This window comes from Cyprinodon tularosa, unplaced genomic scaffold (genome assembly GCF_016077235.1).
Source record: "Cyprinodon tularosa strain WSP-4 unplaced genomic scaffold, ASM1607723v1 ctg37, whole genome shotgun sequence".
Taxonomy (NCBI): domain Eukaryota; kingdom Metazoa; phylum Chordata; class Actinopteri; order Cyprinodontiformes; family Cyprinodontidae; genus Cyprinodon; species Cyprinodon tularosa.
The window spans coordinates 3,250,496-3,265,777 of NW_024039085.1; the positions used below are offsets into that span (position 1 = coordinate 3,250,496).

The following is a 15,282-nucleotide window of genomic DNA, read 5'->3' on the forward strand; positions in this document are numbered from 1 at the left end:
CAAAAACTAAAAAGTAAACAGGCAGCCAAAAGCAATACTAATTGAGACCTTGGTATCGTAATACACATAGTATTTTGAAGTCTTTGATAATACCCACTCCTATTAGAGTCTGCAGTTTAATTGGAACTTAGTTAAAGTTCACAAGGCATTAGAACTGGTGTTTAATGATAATGAAAAAAAATCATCATTCAATAAAAGAATGGTGTTTATTTTGACAAAAATTTCCTGTTCAAAAATTATTCATTTACACTGAACAACCCTAGCCTTCTCAAAAAAAGTTGAATCTCAGAATCCTTTTTTTCTTTTTACTTTAAGCCTTGGCACCACCTGTAGTTGTCTCTCTCTCACTCACTCTGTTCTTGGGTCGCTGTGTCTTCAAGCATTCTTAAAGAATGTGCTGCTGGGCCTCATTTTATGCACATTTGAGTAAGTCTTTTGTTTCCCATCGTTTATGCATTTATCCATACATAATTACACCTCCAAGCATTTGCACTTCAGCGCTGATACCAACACTCAATCCATTATGAGTTTGTTATCCTTTTCTTGATCTTTAATATATTTTATTTTGTGCACCCCTTTACTTTTTGACTATTAAGCCAATGTAACGAGTACATTTCTCCACTGTGAGATCAATAAAGTCAATCAATCAAACAAACAAACAACCAACCAATCAACCAACTCATGGTACAGTCTCCAGTTTTTTGCGACGACACGAAGCCAGTTACAATCACAGCAGGGGGAAGGACTTTGACAAGAGCTGGCACTTACAATTAGCCAGTGATATACTAGGAGCATGTAGCATTTAATCAAGAGGAGTGAATGTGGCCTTGTCTTTAAAACTACCTCATGACTTCTTAATCTGATGGTTCAAAGATATCTGCTAACAGATTCCCCAAAACCAAAGTAGACATTTTATTTTGTGAAAGTGCTGTGTTGCCAGTTACTTTCAGGGGCACAGAACCTGGAATTTAAAGATATGTCCCCAGTGGCTACACATTACCCATTGTTGCTTTTTAAATGAAATACACATCAGCAGTCAATGGGCAATACCTATATTACACTAGCACAGATATTATCACAATAGATTGTGAAAAGCATTAACAGCCAAAACAAACAAACAAAAAAAAAGCACCTCACAAGCTAGAACATCATCATCAAACAATGTGCTGACTAAGTATACTGCAACAATGTGCTGATTGCACTGTACATCACTCAAGGGAGTGTGCTCCCTAATGATGGGCAAAGAAGAAAAAACAGAAGGTGATGAATACTGTGCTTAAACTGTGATTTATTTAAACAAGTTTAGCCATTAATCATGTCGTAGCAATGACTTATGACCCTGAAAACAATATGACACCTACAGTACGTGCAGTCCAAAAATATATTACAGGCACTGCAGAGGATCTTGAGCAAAAGTCCCCGAATATTGATCTGTCAGTGGATATCTATGCAGGCTGTCAAGCCTTCCAAAATATGATTTCTAAAATAGGAATTTTAGGCAATGGCTTATGATAAAAAGTAATTATAATTGTAGTACCATTAGACAAATAACTTAGCAGACATACGGAATCCAGACATTAGAAAAAGAACAAAAAAAAGCTTTTTAATCTTATTGAATACCTTTAACAATATAGTATCTAGGCTAGTTTAATGTTTTTTTTTTATTTTGATTGTATTGAAAGACCAACAAAAAAAGTAAGCACAGATATGAATTCTAAGAAGAAATTATAGATTGTTTTAGGATTTTCTCCCTAAATAAATATCTGAAAAATGTGGAATGTATATATATATATATATATATATATATATATATATATATATATATATATATATATATATATATATATATATATATATATATATAGTTTCTTTCAGTAACTCTCTTTGGAAGTCTTTTTGAAATAGGGTCCACCTGTGTAAAACATTTTTTCTATTATTATATTTTTTAGGCATTAGTGGCATTTATTTTTGTCATAAGGAAGACAGGAAATGGAATAGGAGAAAGAGGGTAGGTCTCCAGGCAGGTGCTTGAACCTGTGATTGTTTTTACTCTGCTTTTATTTTTTTTTTGTATTTTATGATCAAATTCATATAAAGAACTTTGAATTATCCATGTACTGAATTGTGCTATACAAATAAAATCCCCTTGCCTTGCCTAAAACAGTATATACAATAGTGAACAAAATGTATCACAAAGATAAAGGAGAACAGGGGACAGGTCAGTGAAAAAGTTCTGGAAAGATTCCAATCAGGGTTAAATGCTTTCTCAAAATGTCAATTTTCAATGATCAAGTAAATGAACAATTTTTGATTGTATAATGTTCAATGTAGAGAGGAAGGTTATCAAATTAAATAATAAACAACAACTAATGTTTTTTTAGCTGAATCTATAGGATGAACAGAGTACAACTGAGTGAAAGAAGGTTATATTCATGTTTCTAAGGTCAATACAATGATAAGAATAAGAAGATAAGTGAATTTGATAATTGTTCAGCGAGAGACAAGGATCAACTGTGGTATAGTGTTGCCAACTTAGAGCTTTTATTGCTGTATTTAGCAACTTTTCAGAACTCTGTTTTTTTTTTAAGACAACTAGCACCAAATCTAGAAACTTTTTTCTGTGTTGATGAGGACTTTGGCGAAAACACTGCACCAAACCTTGTCCTCTTGATTGAGAAATGAGTGGATCGGTAAGCTCGCTTGCAAATCTCTCACTGTCTGCTGTTGTCATCCAGAACTGTCGGGTTGCAAGCCACAGCAGAGAGAGAGAAAATCTCAAATTCAAATCCAGATTGCAAATGAAATACACATTTGTAAAACTGCTGCTATTTCTGTCCTAAATCACCTCATGCTCTTCCTTTGTGCACCTCCCTCCTTGGTGTGTATCTGCACAGCTTTCTACTTCTTCGTGAGTTGGTTGAAGCATCAGGCAAGCTAATTAAAATCAGGCATTATGAGTCCTATCTTTTTTAACGCAAAGCCAGATCTGTGTCAGAGCTGTGTCAATAGCATGCAGCTGCACTGGGCATCATGATAAGCTTTTTCAGACTCTTGGTGGAGGTTGGTAAAATTGCCGCCACCAACTGGTATGGCTGAATTTTATGTATTTTGTTTACTTGTTTCTATAAAATTTTCCATAGCACTCTCAACCCCCACCCAGGTAATTTCCTCCAAGCTATCCCAATATCCCTCTGCACTGCTTTAGACAGCTAAAGAGAAAAAGCAATCAGAGGGATTCCGAGTCTGCCTCAGCTGGATATGCAAATTAGGCAATCACACCATTAGGCGCATTCTAGCACCATTTAGGACAGCAAATAGAGACTTTTCTGGCTAAAGACTTGGCAATAGTGCTGTGGTATCTAGTGCTGGGTCTGGGGACTTGTTGTGTGCACAAGTCTCCTTGCAGCAGAGTGGCACTAACCAAGGGCCTGTTGAAGCAAAATCTCTCCTTAGCATGGTAAATACTGTTTCACATTCTTATGACATGATATAAAAAGAGGTAAGAATAATATACCATGTCTTCTTCAATACCCTGTTTTTTCTTTGTTTATAGATGTTGGAACGTGGACTGTTTTTCAGTGTAGACCTGTTTTCTGACTGTGAATAACTGTATGTGCTCTATTTCATCCTCTGACATAGGAGCTGACTTTGAGCTCGTCTGCCTGGCAGAGTTTTTTTGGAGTTGGTAACTGTAATGGGAAAGCCTCCCCGATCCTACCGAAACAGTATGTAAATTATCACTGATTTAAACTGCGGGATGCTCTGTATAGGTCTTTATGTGGGAATTGACTGGTAAATACATATTAATTGCTAGGAAATGTAGTTTAAGTATATTTTACATTACATAGAGGCATACTTTAGAAAGTAAAACTGCTATATATATTTCTGACTTTGTAAAAAAACATATTTACTTCTCCCTTTATCAGGGAGGGCGAAGCCCCAGCGCCTCCTGTGTGCCAGTCACCACTTAGAATAATAACCTAGGCTTTGAACATGTCAAAAATGACTGTTTACACCATCATCTGAAAAAGAAAGAGTAAGGCAAACCATCACATATACCAAGATAAGGCTTCTACAAAAACTGTTCAGAAAATAAGAAAACCCAGATTAGTACCATAATAACATAATAAAGATAAGAAAAACACCACTATTTGTCTTGACACACAAATGTCATATTGACATGTGGTGATAGCTGAACCATGGTAGGGGCTTAGATTTGTTCAGCATGGATGCAAAAGCTGCTCTGAGTGGCTGGGAAAATTGGTATTGCTAAATGCAGGACAATATTGTTGGAGGAGGAATAAGCCATGCGACTTGGGAAGGGTTTAGGTTACACAATGGTTTAGTTTCAAACATATTCATGGCCATGAATTACTTAAATAAAGTCCAGAGTATATTCTATTGGAAAACTTTTTAAATATGATGAGACCAAAACAGGAATGACTATTAATGTTTTCTCTTTAAACAATCTATCATGAGCAAAAATAAAATTATTTTTGTGATTTATTTAAAAATGTGTGAGAAAAAATTTTTAAGGTTATGAGGTGCAACATAAACAAGGGCTGCTTAAAACGTCAATATAAGCAGGTGGAAATTAAATATCATTTTAGCTTAATTATACCACAACTTAGCAGACACAGCATGGAAGCTACTTAAACATGAATTATTTGGAGCATTTGATATGCAAAGAAAAGTTCTCCCTAACTCAATAATTGGAAATAGTGTGACGCTCTGAGATTTAAGACACTTTGGTATCACCCCCCCATAAAAAAAAAAAAAAAAACATAAAAAACAGAGAGAATGATGGATTCAAAGTTGCAGTACTACTGCACACATTACTGTGGCAAATATTCCGCACGAGTTCTGGTCGACTGCCGCCAATCCGGTCCTGTATACCCTGCCTGCTCGCTCTCTTGGGGGACCCCTTCCCTTAGACGAGCTTATAGCAACAGAAAAAGAGATGACTTGTACTATGGTGTGTGTAGGCCTAATAAGAAAAGCTGCTACTGTAGGAATTGGGCCATGCATGTCAGGTTCTGCTCTCTAGAGTGGCAATACCTTTGAGATTTCCCCCTTCTCTGAACTAGAGGAAGGATAAATTGATGATGCAGTGTGGAAGACAAATGAAATTAATCTTTAGAGTGTCTGACAGGAATTAATATTGGATGGTACCAACAAATATATGTAAAGAATAAATATATGGTTAGACATCCCAATGTTAGTATATATTTAGATATATATGTTGCTATAGCTATTCATTAAGAATATGATCACAATGCATTAAAATTAACCAGTAGCAATCCAACATATATAGAATGATAAACTGAAATAAAGCTATCTTAAGGATAACTCAGGTGACGTAATTTAATCTGCCTGGTTTAAAAACAAAAACAAAAAATCTTTTATCTTGAAGCAGCAGGCAAGCTAATTAAAATCGAGGCATTATGAGTCCTATCTTTTTTAACGCAAAGCCAGATCTGTGTCAGAGCTGTGTCAATAGCATGCAGCTGCACTGGGCATCATGATAAGCTTTTTCAGACTCTTGTATTGATCTTCATGTCACCTGAGGGCAAAGTGGGTACCTGAGTATCCAGGTCGGCAGACACACTTGAAGCCTCCAGGCATGTTGATACAGATGCCCTCATGTAGACAAGGTGAGACTTCACACTCGTTCACATCCAGGTCACACAACACTCCAAAATAACCAGAAGGGCAAACGCAGTGGAACCTGAAAAGGACGTCATAACACTAAATTATATAGGAATAAGGTAAAATCCTGCAGAGACCACAAACGTCAAAAGTTAAATAAAGCAGTAAAAAATTCATGCAGAAGTTTTTAAACTCCATTTAAACATTGTAATAATTTTAATTGCAAAGTTGAAGCAAAATTAACAACTTATTTGATTTTCTTTATTTTGTATTTATACAATTCTGAAATGTCTAGTAAATGTATAAATTCCTCCCTTTTATTCTGGCTCCCATAAATAAAAAACAAGTCAAATGATCTAAATAGTTGGTGAAGTCCAACTTCCAAATTGAATCTCCCATATACTAGTTATTTTTTTGCACTTATTAATAATTAATCAGAGTTAAAAAGCTACTCTGACCAGTAGCAGGTTGATTAAATAAATAAATAAATAAATAAATAAATGTCAAACCTTTTAAACTTTGGGGTTTATTTAAAGCTGGATGACACTGGAACTAAAGGAAAACTTTTTCTAAATCTGATTGCCACAGGGCTTTCAGTGGAATAGGGCCTATTAAGACAAAGGAACTACAGGAGATGGATCAGGAATAAAGTCTTCCAAAGCTTTAAACATATCACCGAGCATGCATTCCTTTACTCCAAAAATCTTGCCTTTGGGAAGGTGTAACAGGTAAGAAGCGATTAGAAAAAAGAAAAGAGACATCAGAAGTGTACATTTTACTATGTCATGGGCAAATTAAAGATTGGTCCATAAGTTTTATTGGTTAACTGGGAGCCAAAATTTCCCATCTTGCGTTACAACCAAAAGGCTACAAGAACGGAAGGACTTACACTGCATACTGTATAAACATGCACAGGCCATCCCCAAGGTGGACCTTCATTATGGAAGCCTTGTGCTTTGGAAATGCTTTTTAAGGCATAAAATTTAGCTAAATGTAAAATAATTCTTAGGAAAAACCTGATTGAGGCTTTTTTTAATATTCCACTAAACAAAATAAGCAATGGAAGTATGTATAATTTGTGCTGATATTGTATCAGATAAATACTAATACAAAGGATACTCCATTATGGGTGAAGTATCAGGAATGAAAACGTATTAGGACATACCTAGTTAAGAGTAGTGAGAAACTTATCTCTCATGATCCATTGGCACTAAATATTTAGCTAGAAGAATGGTTCACTGTAAATCAAAGCATATAGATTAGATGTCTTAGAATGGCCCAAGCTGAGTCCAGATCTTGGTATGTGTGTCAAGAAAATTGATGTTCAAAGATGATTCACCCCACAGGACTGAATTTCAACTATTGCAAATATGTTGGTGAAATATTCTGTCTATGAACGTTTAAAATGTATGTAGATTTACCACAATGCATTCCATATTGTTTAATATTAAGGTTGGCAAATGATAAATTCTACGCTGGCTTTTTCTTTTTCGTCTTGTAAATATTTGTTTTTGTAGAACAGTCTTTTCCTTCCACTTCACAAAATGTGCTAAAAACAACTTTTCATATAACTGTGCAGAAATAATCATTAAAAAGGTCCATTTAAACCCACAAAGATAAAGCATAGTGCAGCTTCCCTGTGTTGTCTAGAAATGTGAAAAACCTGTAACAATGGTATAGCAATGTTCCCTGTGCGTGTGTCTCATTCTAAATTTTGTTTGGATTATGTTGATATAGTATATCAAATTAAATCCCTCTGTAAACCTGTTATCACATAAACATGCATCTCCAAGGAGAAAGCAATTGTGCCTAGGTTTAAGTTATGACAAAGAATATAATTAGGCACCCCCATGCTAAAGTCTTAATATATTCTTGATTAAATAAACCAGCAATATCTCAATCAATTTTTGCAGTGTGCTAAAACGTAGCTTTTTGTTCTAAGTACAGCCTGCTAAGCCCATAAGACAGGACTAGTTTCATCACTTCTTTCACAGCTTGTACTTTAGTCAGTTTAGCATTCTCACCCAGCCAAGTTCAAAGTATGTAAAATAAACAGGATGTTTACAAGTAAGATCAGGCTTTAGAGATGATGGTACAAAGATTGCATCATCACTATGGTAGAAATTGACTTATTAACTCAGGAAGATGAAGATGGAGATGAGGATGTGGATTAGGCAGCTTTAAAACACACCTGATGAGAACTCCCTAGACTGTGCAAATGGGGGAGTTTTCTGAGCCAGGCCAGGCCGCATGGGAGCTAAGTCAAGACGAGGACAAAAACTGAAGACAAACCATTTAGGACTCAAATTGGCCCTGGGACTTCTCTTTCCATCTGTCCGACTAAGTCTTGATGCCCTGGGGCTCCCATTAAGCACAACAGAGAGAGGCGCTGGTGGAGTAAAGACCAATCTAGATATATGATGCTTTCCTGCAGAATCCACTCTGTCTTTGGAAGGAAAGCTTATGCGTGTCAAGGATGAATACAGGCTTGTTATATAAAGTGAAACACTTTGAAGACAAACACCATGGCCACAAATGTTTGGCTATGAAATGATTTTGTTTGTTCACCTTTCAAAACAAACTCATGATATTAATTGTGCTTGCTTCAGACAGAGCAAAAAATTGTTTTGTTTTTTTCAACTTACATTATAGTAAACAGCCTATGTGAAAATTCAAAGAAAAATGGAAAAAAATAAACAAAATTGGAATATAATTATACTAACTTATTCACAAGGTCTTGACAGATGCCTGCGTTGCTGCAAGGGTTGGAGGAGCACTCATTGATGTTTTCCTCACAGAGGAGGCCAGAAAATCCCATCTGACAATCACACCTGCAAAAGAAAAATATTTTAATCAATGTTCTTTCCTCAGACAGAAAATAGGAGGTTTATGTTTTCTGTGGACACAAGCTGAGTGCAAAAGTAAATGAAAAATATACTTAAGTAAGCCTGACATTTACAGTACTTGAATACAAGATTCACCGAAATGAACTACACAGTTAGCCTTAAACTGTTTAATATAACTTAAAAATATTGAAACCTTAACAATTTGAGCCAATTTTACAAATCATTCTCTTTAAAAATATATGATAGGTCATTTAAAGTTTGTAAATAAACCCCGACTTTCTGCACATTTTCAAAAAAAATCTATGGCTTTAACCTACATTTTTTCATATTTAGTCTGCAACATAAACTTCAACAATACATTTTTGTTGAACATTGCAGTAAATCTTTCACTAGACACTTCTGAACTTAATGCAGTCAATGTGAGATATGGTTTCCACAAATTATGGTAGGTCAGTATAGAAAAATACCAAAACTGAAATTTGACATATTTAGTCAAAGTTATGCCTTACTACACCTTATTTATTTTAGTTCACATGCCGAGTAATTTATATACAGTACATCCTATGTAAAATATTTAAATGATAGCTAATTAACTTAAAAAGTGATAAACAGGTCAAGATTTTACATATTTATGAAGTCTGAGTTCATTTTTATAGAAAATTGGAAATACTAATTGACCAAAATGCTGTACATGGTGTAAAATTTAACAGTTAAAATAAATAGCATAAGGGATAGAATAAAACAATAAAACAAAATAAAAAAATAACATAACACATGAAATAGCTTGGAAATCTGAACATTAAAATTCTATAATAATCAGTTTAACAACAAAAAAAAAAAGTTTATTTTTTTTTTATTTCAAGAAGAATGCTTTTTAAATTAATAATGTATAAGTCAATAAAGATAGTATCGACAACAGCAAGAAAGGACACTGCTGACAAAATAAGTGATAAAGATATATTACAGAGGAAATAAAAGAAAGAAACTATGAACTCAGAGGAAGAAGGAAATGGAAGACAGTATATGCAAAGAAAGAAAGAAATGTAACAAAGGAGGAAGGAATCAAAAAATACTAAAGGATAATAAATAGAGATTACATACATAACAAAGGAAGGGAGGATGCAAGGAGGAAGTGACACATTTTTTCATATTTTTTTTCCAATACTTAATCAAGCCTGAACTAAAAGGCATTCTTTTCCAGACTGTAAAGGTGCCTTTAACCTCCTGAGGGGTACAAAGATACATTTTTCTTTTATTTTCTTTACCTGTAACCATTCACCTGGTCCACACATTTCCCAAGATTTTGGCATGGGTCTGAAGCACACTCATTGGTGTCAATTTCACACAAACTTCCTTCAAATCCTGAAAGATAGATGAGATGGTCATGGATCAGCAAACCTCACAACATTCCGAAAACATCAAGGCCGATGATAACAAAGGCCTCAGTGAATGCCATTTTAATGGAACTACTAGCCCCTGTAGCATATCTCATCTTCCAGCTCTAAGCACTCACTGTTTCCCCTTCGAGGGTGTGTAAGTCTAATAATAATACAGTGCTGCAGACAGATTGGTCTGAGGGTTAGTGGTTTGGGAGTGTGTACTGTATGATGCCATGCATTTGCATCAGTGTGTGTGTGTATGTTTGTGAGAGTGGAAGCCAGTGAGCATGGGGACGTGTAAAGTTAAGGTAAGAGGGAGAGGCTAAGCCCAAGAGCTCTTTTGGCCTCGTTCATTAGAGGGTTGAGGGCAGCGCAGCTAAGCAGATCAGCATGGATGTTTTGTCTCAATTGTCAGGTGGCCTGGGAGTCTGTAAGGTTCAGCCTGCAGGAGGATTTATACTTGTTTTGAGGCTAGTGATTCATGTATTTTTTGTACAATCTAACCAATTTTATTGATTTGATTGTGTGAATGTTATTTTTCTCATGTTTTATCTGTTTTGTTTTTTTATCTGTACTGTTCTATGTTTAATTTATTTATTTTATTTTTTCTGTACAGCCCTTTGGTCAGCTGTGGTTGTTTTTAAGTGCTTAACAAATAAAATGGGATTGGGAAAAATCAACAAACTTGGTAATATTGAATCAAAAATTATACAAAACTAAATATCTTTACGAGTGAAGGGGCTCTTCAGTAACAACTATAGTAACAGATTGTGTACAACAACACAGGATTTGTTTGCCATACAATACCCAAGGCGGTCTGTCTGTCTATCTATCTCCTCAAAAGCCTTTAAACAGTACCTCCAATTTAGCAATTTGGAAAAGTTTTTTGACTTATTAGAATTTGATAAAAAGAGAAACTTAAGAAATCATTCTTTCTTACGTGTTCGTAACAGTGGCAATATAATTACCCAATAAATATCCCCCAGTCTGCAGGCAAATGTTCCATCCAAAGTTATCTGAATGTTCACACTCCATGGAAAAAATCTTTTGGCAGTGATTTTATTTATTGAGTTTATGTCTATTAATATTTATCCTTTCAAAAATTGTAATTTTTGCCTCATTAGAAAGTGTGCACTCCTGATGTTAAGCATATGTTCTTTGCGCAATCTGTTAATAGCTGCGATCATAGAAAATAGAGAGAAGCAAAGTGCAAATGCGCTATAAATAAAAAGTGTGCTGCAAACACAAAAGGCACTGCAAATACATGAACTGTGCTGCCACATAAAAAAAAAAAAACAGGAGAAGGAAAATGCAGCAAGATTGTTAAATCTTATTAAAAAATTGAAATTGAAAATTAGAGTCTTGACTACTATTTTTATACAATTTAGGTGAGGGTTTCTAGTACTGGATGCAATGGAATCAGAGGGTGAAGACCAAAAGTTCGAAATTGGTATTTTTTTTTTTTTTTTTTACTTGTTTTCCAAATCTGCTGTCCTGTAAATAACACATGGCAGCAATTGAAATTATGCTCTTACTGTTGTATTACTCCTTTACTAATGTATCGTTTCTCAGATAGTGTATACGAAGGAGAAAACATGTTTAAGCATTAACAGAATTTACTCCTGTGACAGTTAAAAAACCATTGATACAAGCACAAATTTCAGAGAAAGATCTCACCTTCTATGAGGCCCTTACGCTCGACCAGTTCAGGGGAGAACCCACTGAAAAGGTAGAGAGCCTCGGTCTGTGTTCTGTCAGAACAGCATATGCTGTCACATCGCCCTAAATTGTTCTAATATGCATGTGCACACAAGCATAGCAGAGAATTATTCCCACATTGAGTTTTAGCACTAGTGTACCGACCAGCAAAAGACGCTTATTTCAAATTTTAAAAAAGAAAATCTGCTTTGATTATATATTTCTTGGATGTCGAAACAGCCAGACACGTCTGAAGTTTCCGGGATGTTGAGAGAAGAAGCCTCCATAGCTAAGACCATATTAGATTATAATAATTTAAAATAAGTTACTTTAGTACGGTAGTTAAAAAAAAAAAAAGTGTGCAGGATTTCAATTTGGTTACATTTTGTTTTCATGTTTAAAATCATCAAAACATTGGCTGTGCTTTATAAAGTGACGTAGAATTAATTTAGATTAGATAAAAACTAAGTATGTGTCGATCTGATAGCGTATGCTGTTCGGACAGAAGACCGGCTTTCCCATTTTACAGTATCTAAAAGTCAGCCAAGACATGTCTACCAAAAGCCCCAAGTCAGCATCCGGCTCCTCTCACACAGCCTACAGCATCACCATATAAGGTGACGCTTGGAGCTGCTCTGACCACCATATGTCAGCATAAGGATGTCCATTTTGGCTAACCCACACATAAGAGTGAAGAGATACAGAAATGAACAGATGTAACAGTTATCTAAAACAGAAAATAAAGTAAAAAGAAATTCATCTTCAACATTACTTTTATAAATTCATAAAGTAAAGGAAAAAGAAAAAAGAAAAAGAAGAAGTCAAAGGGGTGTGACACTCCTCAGTGCATCCAGGGACATTTGAGACCACAAAGAGAACAGCATGTTGGGTGAATTATGGGACAGCACAGCTTTCCAAGCTGGTCTGTCTATCAAAGCCACAGTGGAGCCCCTTGGGGACTATTTCGAATGTCAATGCAATGTAATGCATCTTCTACCACTAAGCAGTGACTGGAGGCTTCTATTTGACAGAGAACAGAGAGAGACACCCAAGGCACAAACCCACAAAGCCATTCCATCATTTGGCAGGAGTTACAGTATGTGATAACTGCAGCTGCCAGTAACTGTCTCAGAGGAGAAGAAATTGTGCATAATCCCCAGTGGATACTCAACTCACTTGGATTGACTTTGTGATTGGAAAATGATGAATGTCTGCTCTTTTTCTGTTTTTGCAACTTGAAGTTTGGTTTGGACCGAAGAGCAGAACCCACTGCTTTTGCCGTATAGATTAGGATCTCTGTCTGAGGTTTCATCTGTGTGCTGTCACACATCAAATGTCAGATGTCGCTCGTGGTTTAATCTGTGCAGGATTATCTTGCTCACATGAAAATGCAACATAACTGTCAGTTTTGGGTCACAGTTCTTACCCTCTAAGTTTAAAATGTTGATCAGAACCTATTGTGCATTTGGTATAAGAGTCTTTTTCTGTGTTTATTGACATTCAAGTAACATTAAAAGTTTAACCTTGAAGGGTTTGTAAAAAGGCAAGTTTTTTTTTTACAATTCAAATCTAGCTAAAAATGCCTTTTCAAAATGGTTATTTAGTTAGATGTTAATTTATTTGAAGATCCACCAATCATTTTTAAGCCTTTCTTATTCATATTATAAGCAAAGAAACATTGACTGGAGTAAAGAATGAAAACATAGTCTCTAATTATTTTTAACAAGAAGACAGATATTAAACATCTACTCTAAATTCTGCCAATATTTCCAAATGCACTTAGTTCAAGAGAGGACTATTTAATTTAACCACTCTGGTATTTACAATCTTGTGCCCTTAAAACCTAAATGAACCTTTCAAGTTGTTATGGAAATATTTTTTTATTATTTAATTGCTTTTTATATTTCTAACTTTCATCATCCCTAAGCTGATTCTATGCATTGCCTTACAGGGAAAAAGTGGCACATTGTGCTTGAAAACTTAGCACACCATATTAAAGAATTATAACAACAAAGTGAGACCTCTTGCTACCGAAAAATTTTTTTTTTTTTTACTTAGACATTATCTATAATTAATAAGGGAAAATGTTTTTCTCTAGCTGTACAGATTAGGTGTTCTGGGGTGGTGTTCGATGTTTAATTTTCCATGATACAGGCAATTCAAACCATACAGCACAGGCCCTTTAACACAACGTATGTTTTTACTTGGGAACCCTGCTAAATAATACATTTTCTTTTGAATATAAACTAATAAGCTGGAAACAAACATAACAAATGTGGTATCGAAAACATATCCTTGAAATTTCATATAGCTTTTTTATGAAGATAATAAATATTAAATATTGTATGTAGGTATATAAATCCTAATAGGTAGATCAGGTTATGTTCACCAAATTTAACGAAACATAAAGAAGCACGTTCCTTAAGTAAGTATGATGAGATTGTAAATGTCTATACATGGAACTAGGTGAGTGAGGTTTATTTACTGTTAACTTCAACACATAAACCACCTCTTTAGCTGTAAAGATTAAGACATAAAATAATAAAGTTCCCAAAGAAAGAGCCAGCCACTAGACCAAATAACATAATGGTTGAAAATGCAGCTGTAAATTGCATTAAACTAGAAAAATAATTATTAAGTAATTATTAATTATATATTTCATCTATTTATTTTTCCTGTAACCTGGTGCCAAATATCTTAGAGTACTCTAGTAGAATCTACCAAACCTTGGAAAACTCATACTGTAATACACGTTGCAGCCATGGATGATGTTGGCAGGAAAAAATCTGAAAGAGTTTCTTTCTTTACTAAAAACATTTGAAGATCTTCATATTAAGTTGTTTTACAGTGGACCCTTTACGCAAATTTATTTTGAAGATGGGATTTTTGGAGACTTCTGATGATTATTAATGTCTAAATCAAAGCTTCCCTCTTTAGTAAAAAAAAAAAAAAAAAAAAGGGGGAGTGGTGGCCTAGTGGTTAAAACATATAGCTTGGAATCCTGAAGTTGTGGGTTCGAGCCCCACATCCACGGACTGCCACTCTGGGTCTCTGAGCAAGACCCTTAACCCCACACTGCTCCCCAGGTGCCACATGATGGCAGCCCACCACTCCCCAAAGGGATTGGTTAAATGCAGAGAGTGAATTTTTCCAATGTAAGATCAATGCAGTTCAATTAATACATTTATTTAAAAAAAATTGAGTCATGTAAATAAGAAAATAAATAAATGAATTCTGGATGGTCAAACTATTTTGCAGTGACAAAAACTTCTCATCTGTCTGGTTTAATTGCCTTAAGACTGAATGCGCATTTAAAGGGGAGGAAGATCCAGGTCTGTGCACATGCTGGCCATTCGATTTTGGTTTTGAAATAGGAAATCGAAAATCTGAAAATGAACAATTTCCTGATTCCCATGGCTAGTACTATTTACAGTATGATGATATCTAGATTCAAAGATAAAAATATCATGCATTTTTGTTTTAGAGCATGAAGCATTCTAGAGTTAAACACTGATATGTTTCCATCTTAATTTTCCTAGTTTTTATAAAACTACATGAGGTTCATTACTGCTTTTCCCCTACCTCTTGAAAACAGCAGTTATGCATGCTGGAAACAAAGGTTTCAAAGCTTATGGAAAGATTAGCATTTGGCCTGAGTAATCAAATATTACTAAACTTTTTGTGACCCTTTACCAGTAGGGAACACCCTT

The 15,282-nt window shown here is 35.0% G+C and overlaps 1 protein-coding gene across 1 annotated transcript in view; it reads right to left on the minus strand.

The window, feature by feature from the left end:
- eys (eyes shut homolog) overlaps positions 1 to 15,282 on the minus strand; it is a 248,419-nt gene that overhangs the window by 125,022 nt on the left and 108,115 nt on the right. Inside the window, exons 26-28 of the mRNA XM_038296242.1 lie at positions 9,761 to 9,857; positions 8,373 to 8,480; positions 5,583 to 5,728 (exon numbers count right to left, since the gene is read on the minus strand). Of these exons, the coding sequence (XP_038152170.1) occupies positions 5,583 to 5,728; positions 8,373 to 8,480; positions 9,761 to 9,857 (351 nt within the window). The remainder of the gene's footprint in view (positions 1 to 5,582; positions 5,729 to 8,372; positions 8,481 to 9,760; positions 9,858 to 15,282) is intronic.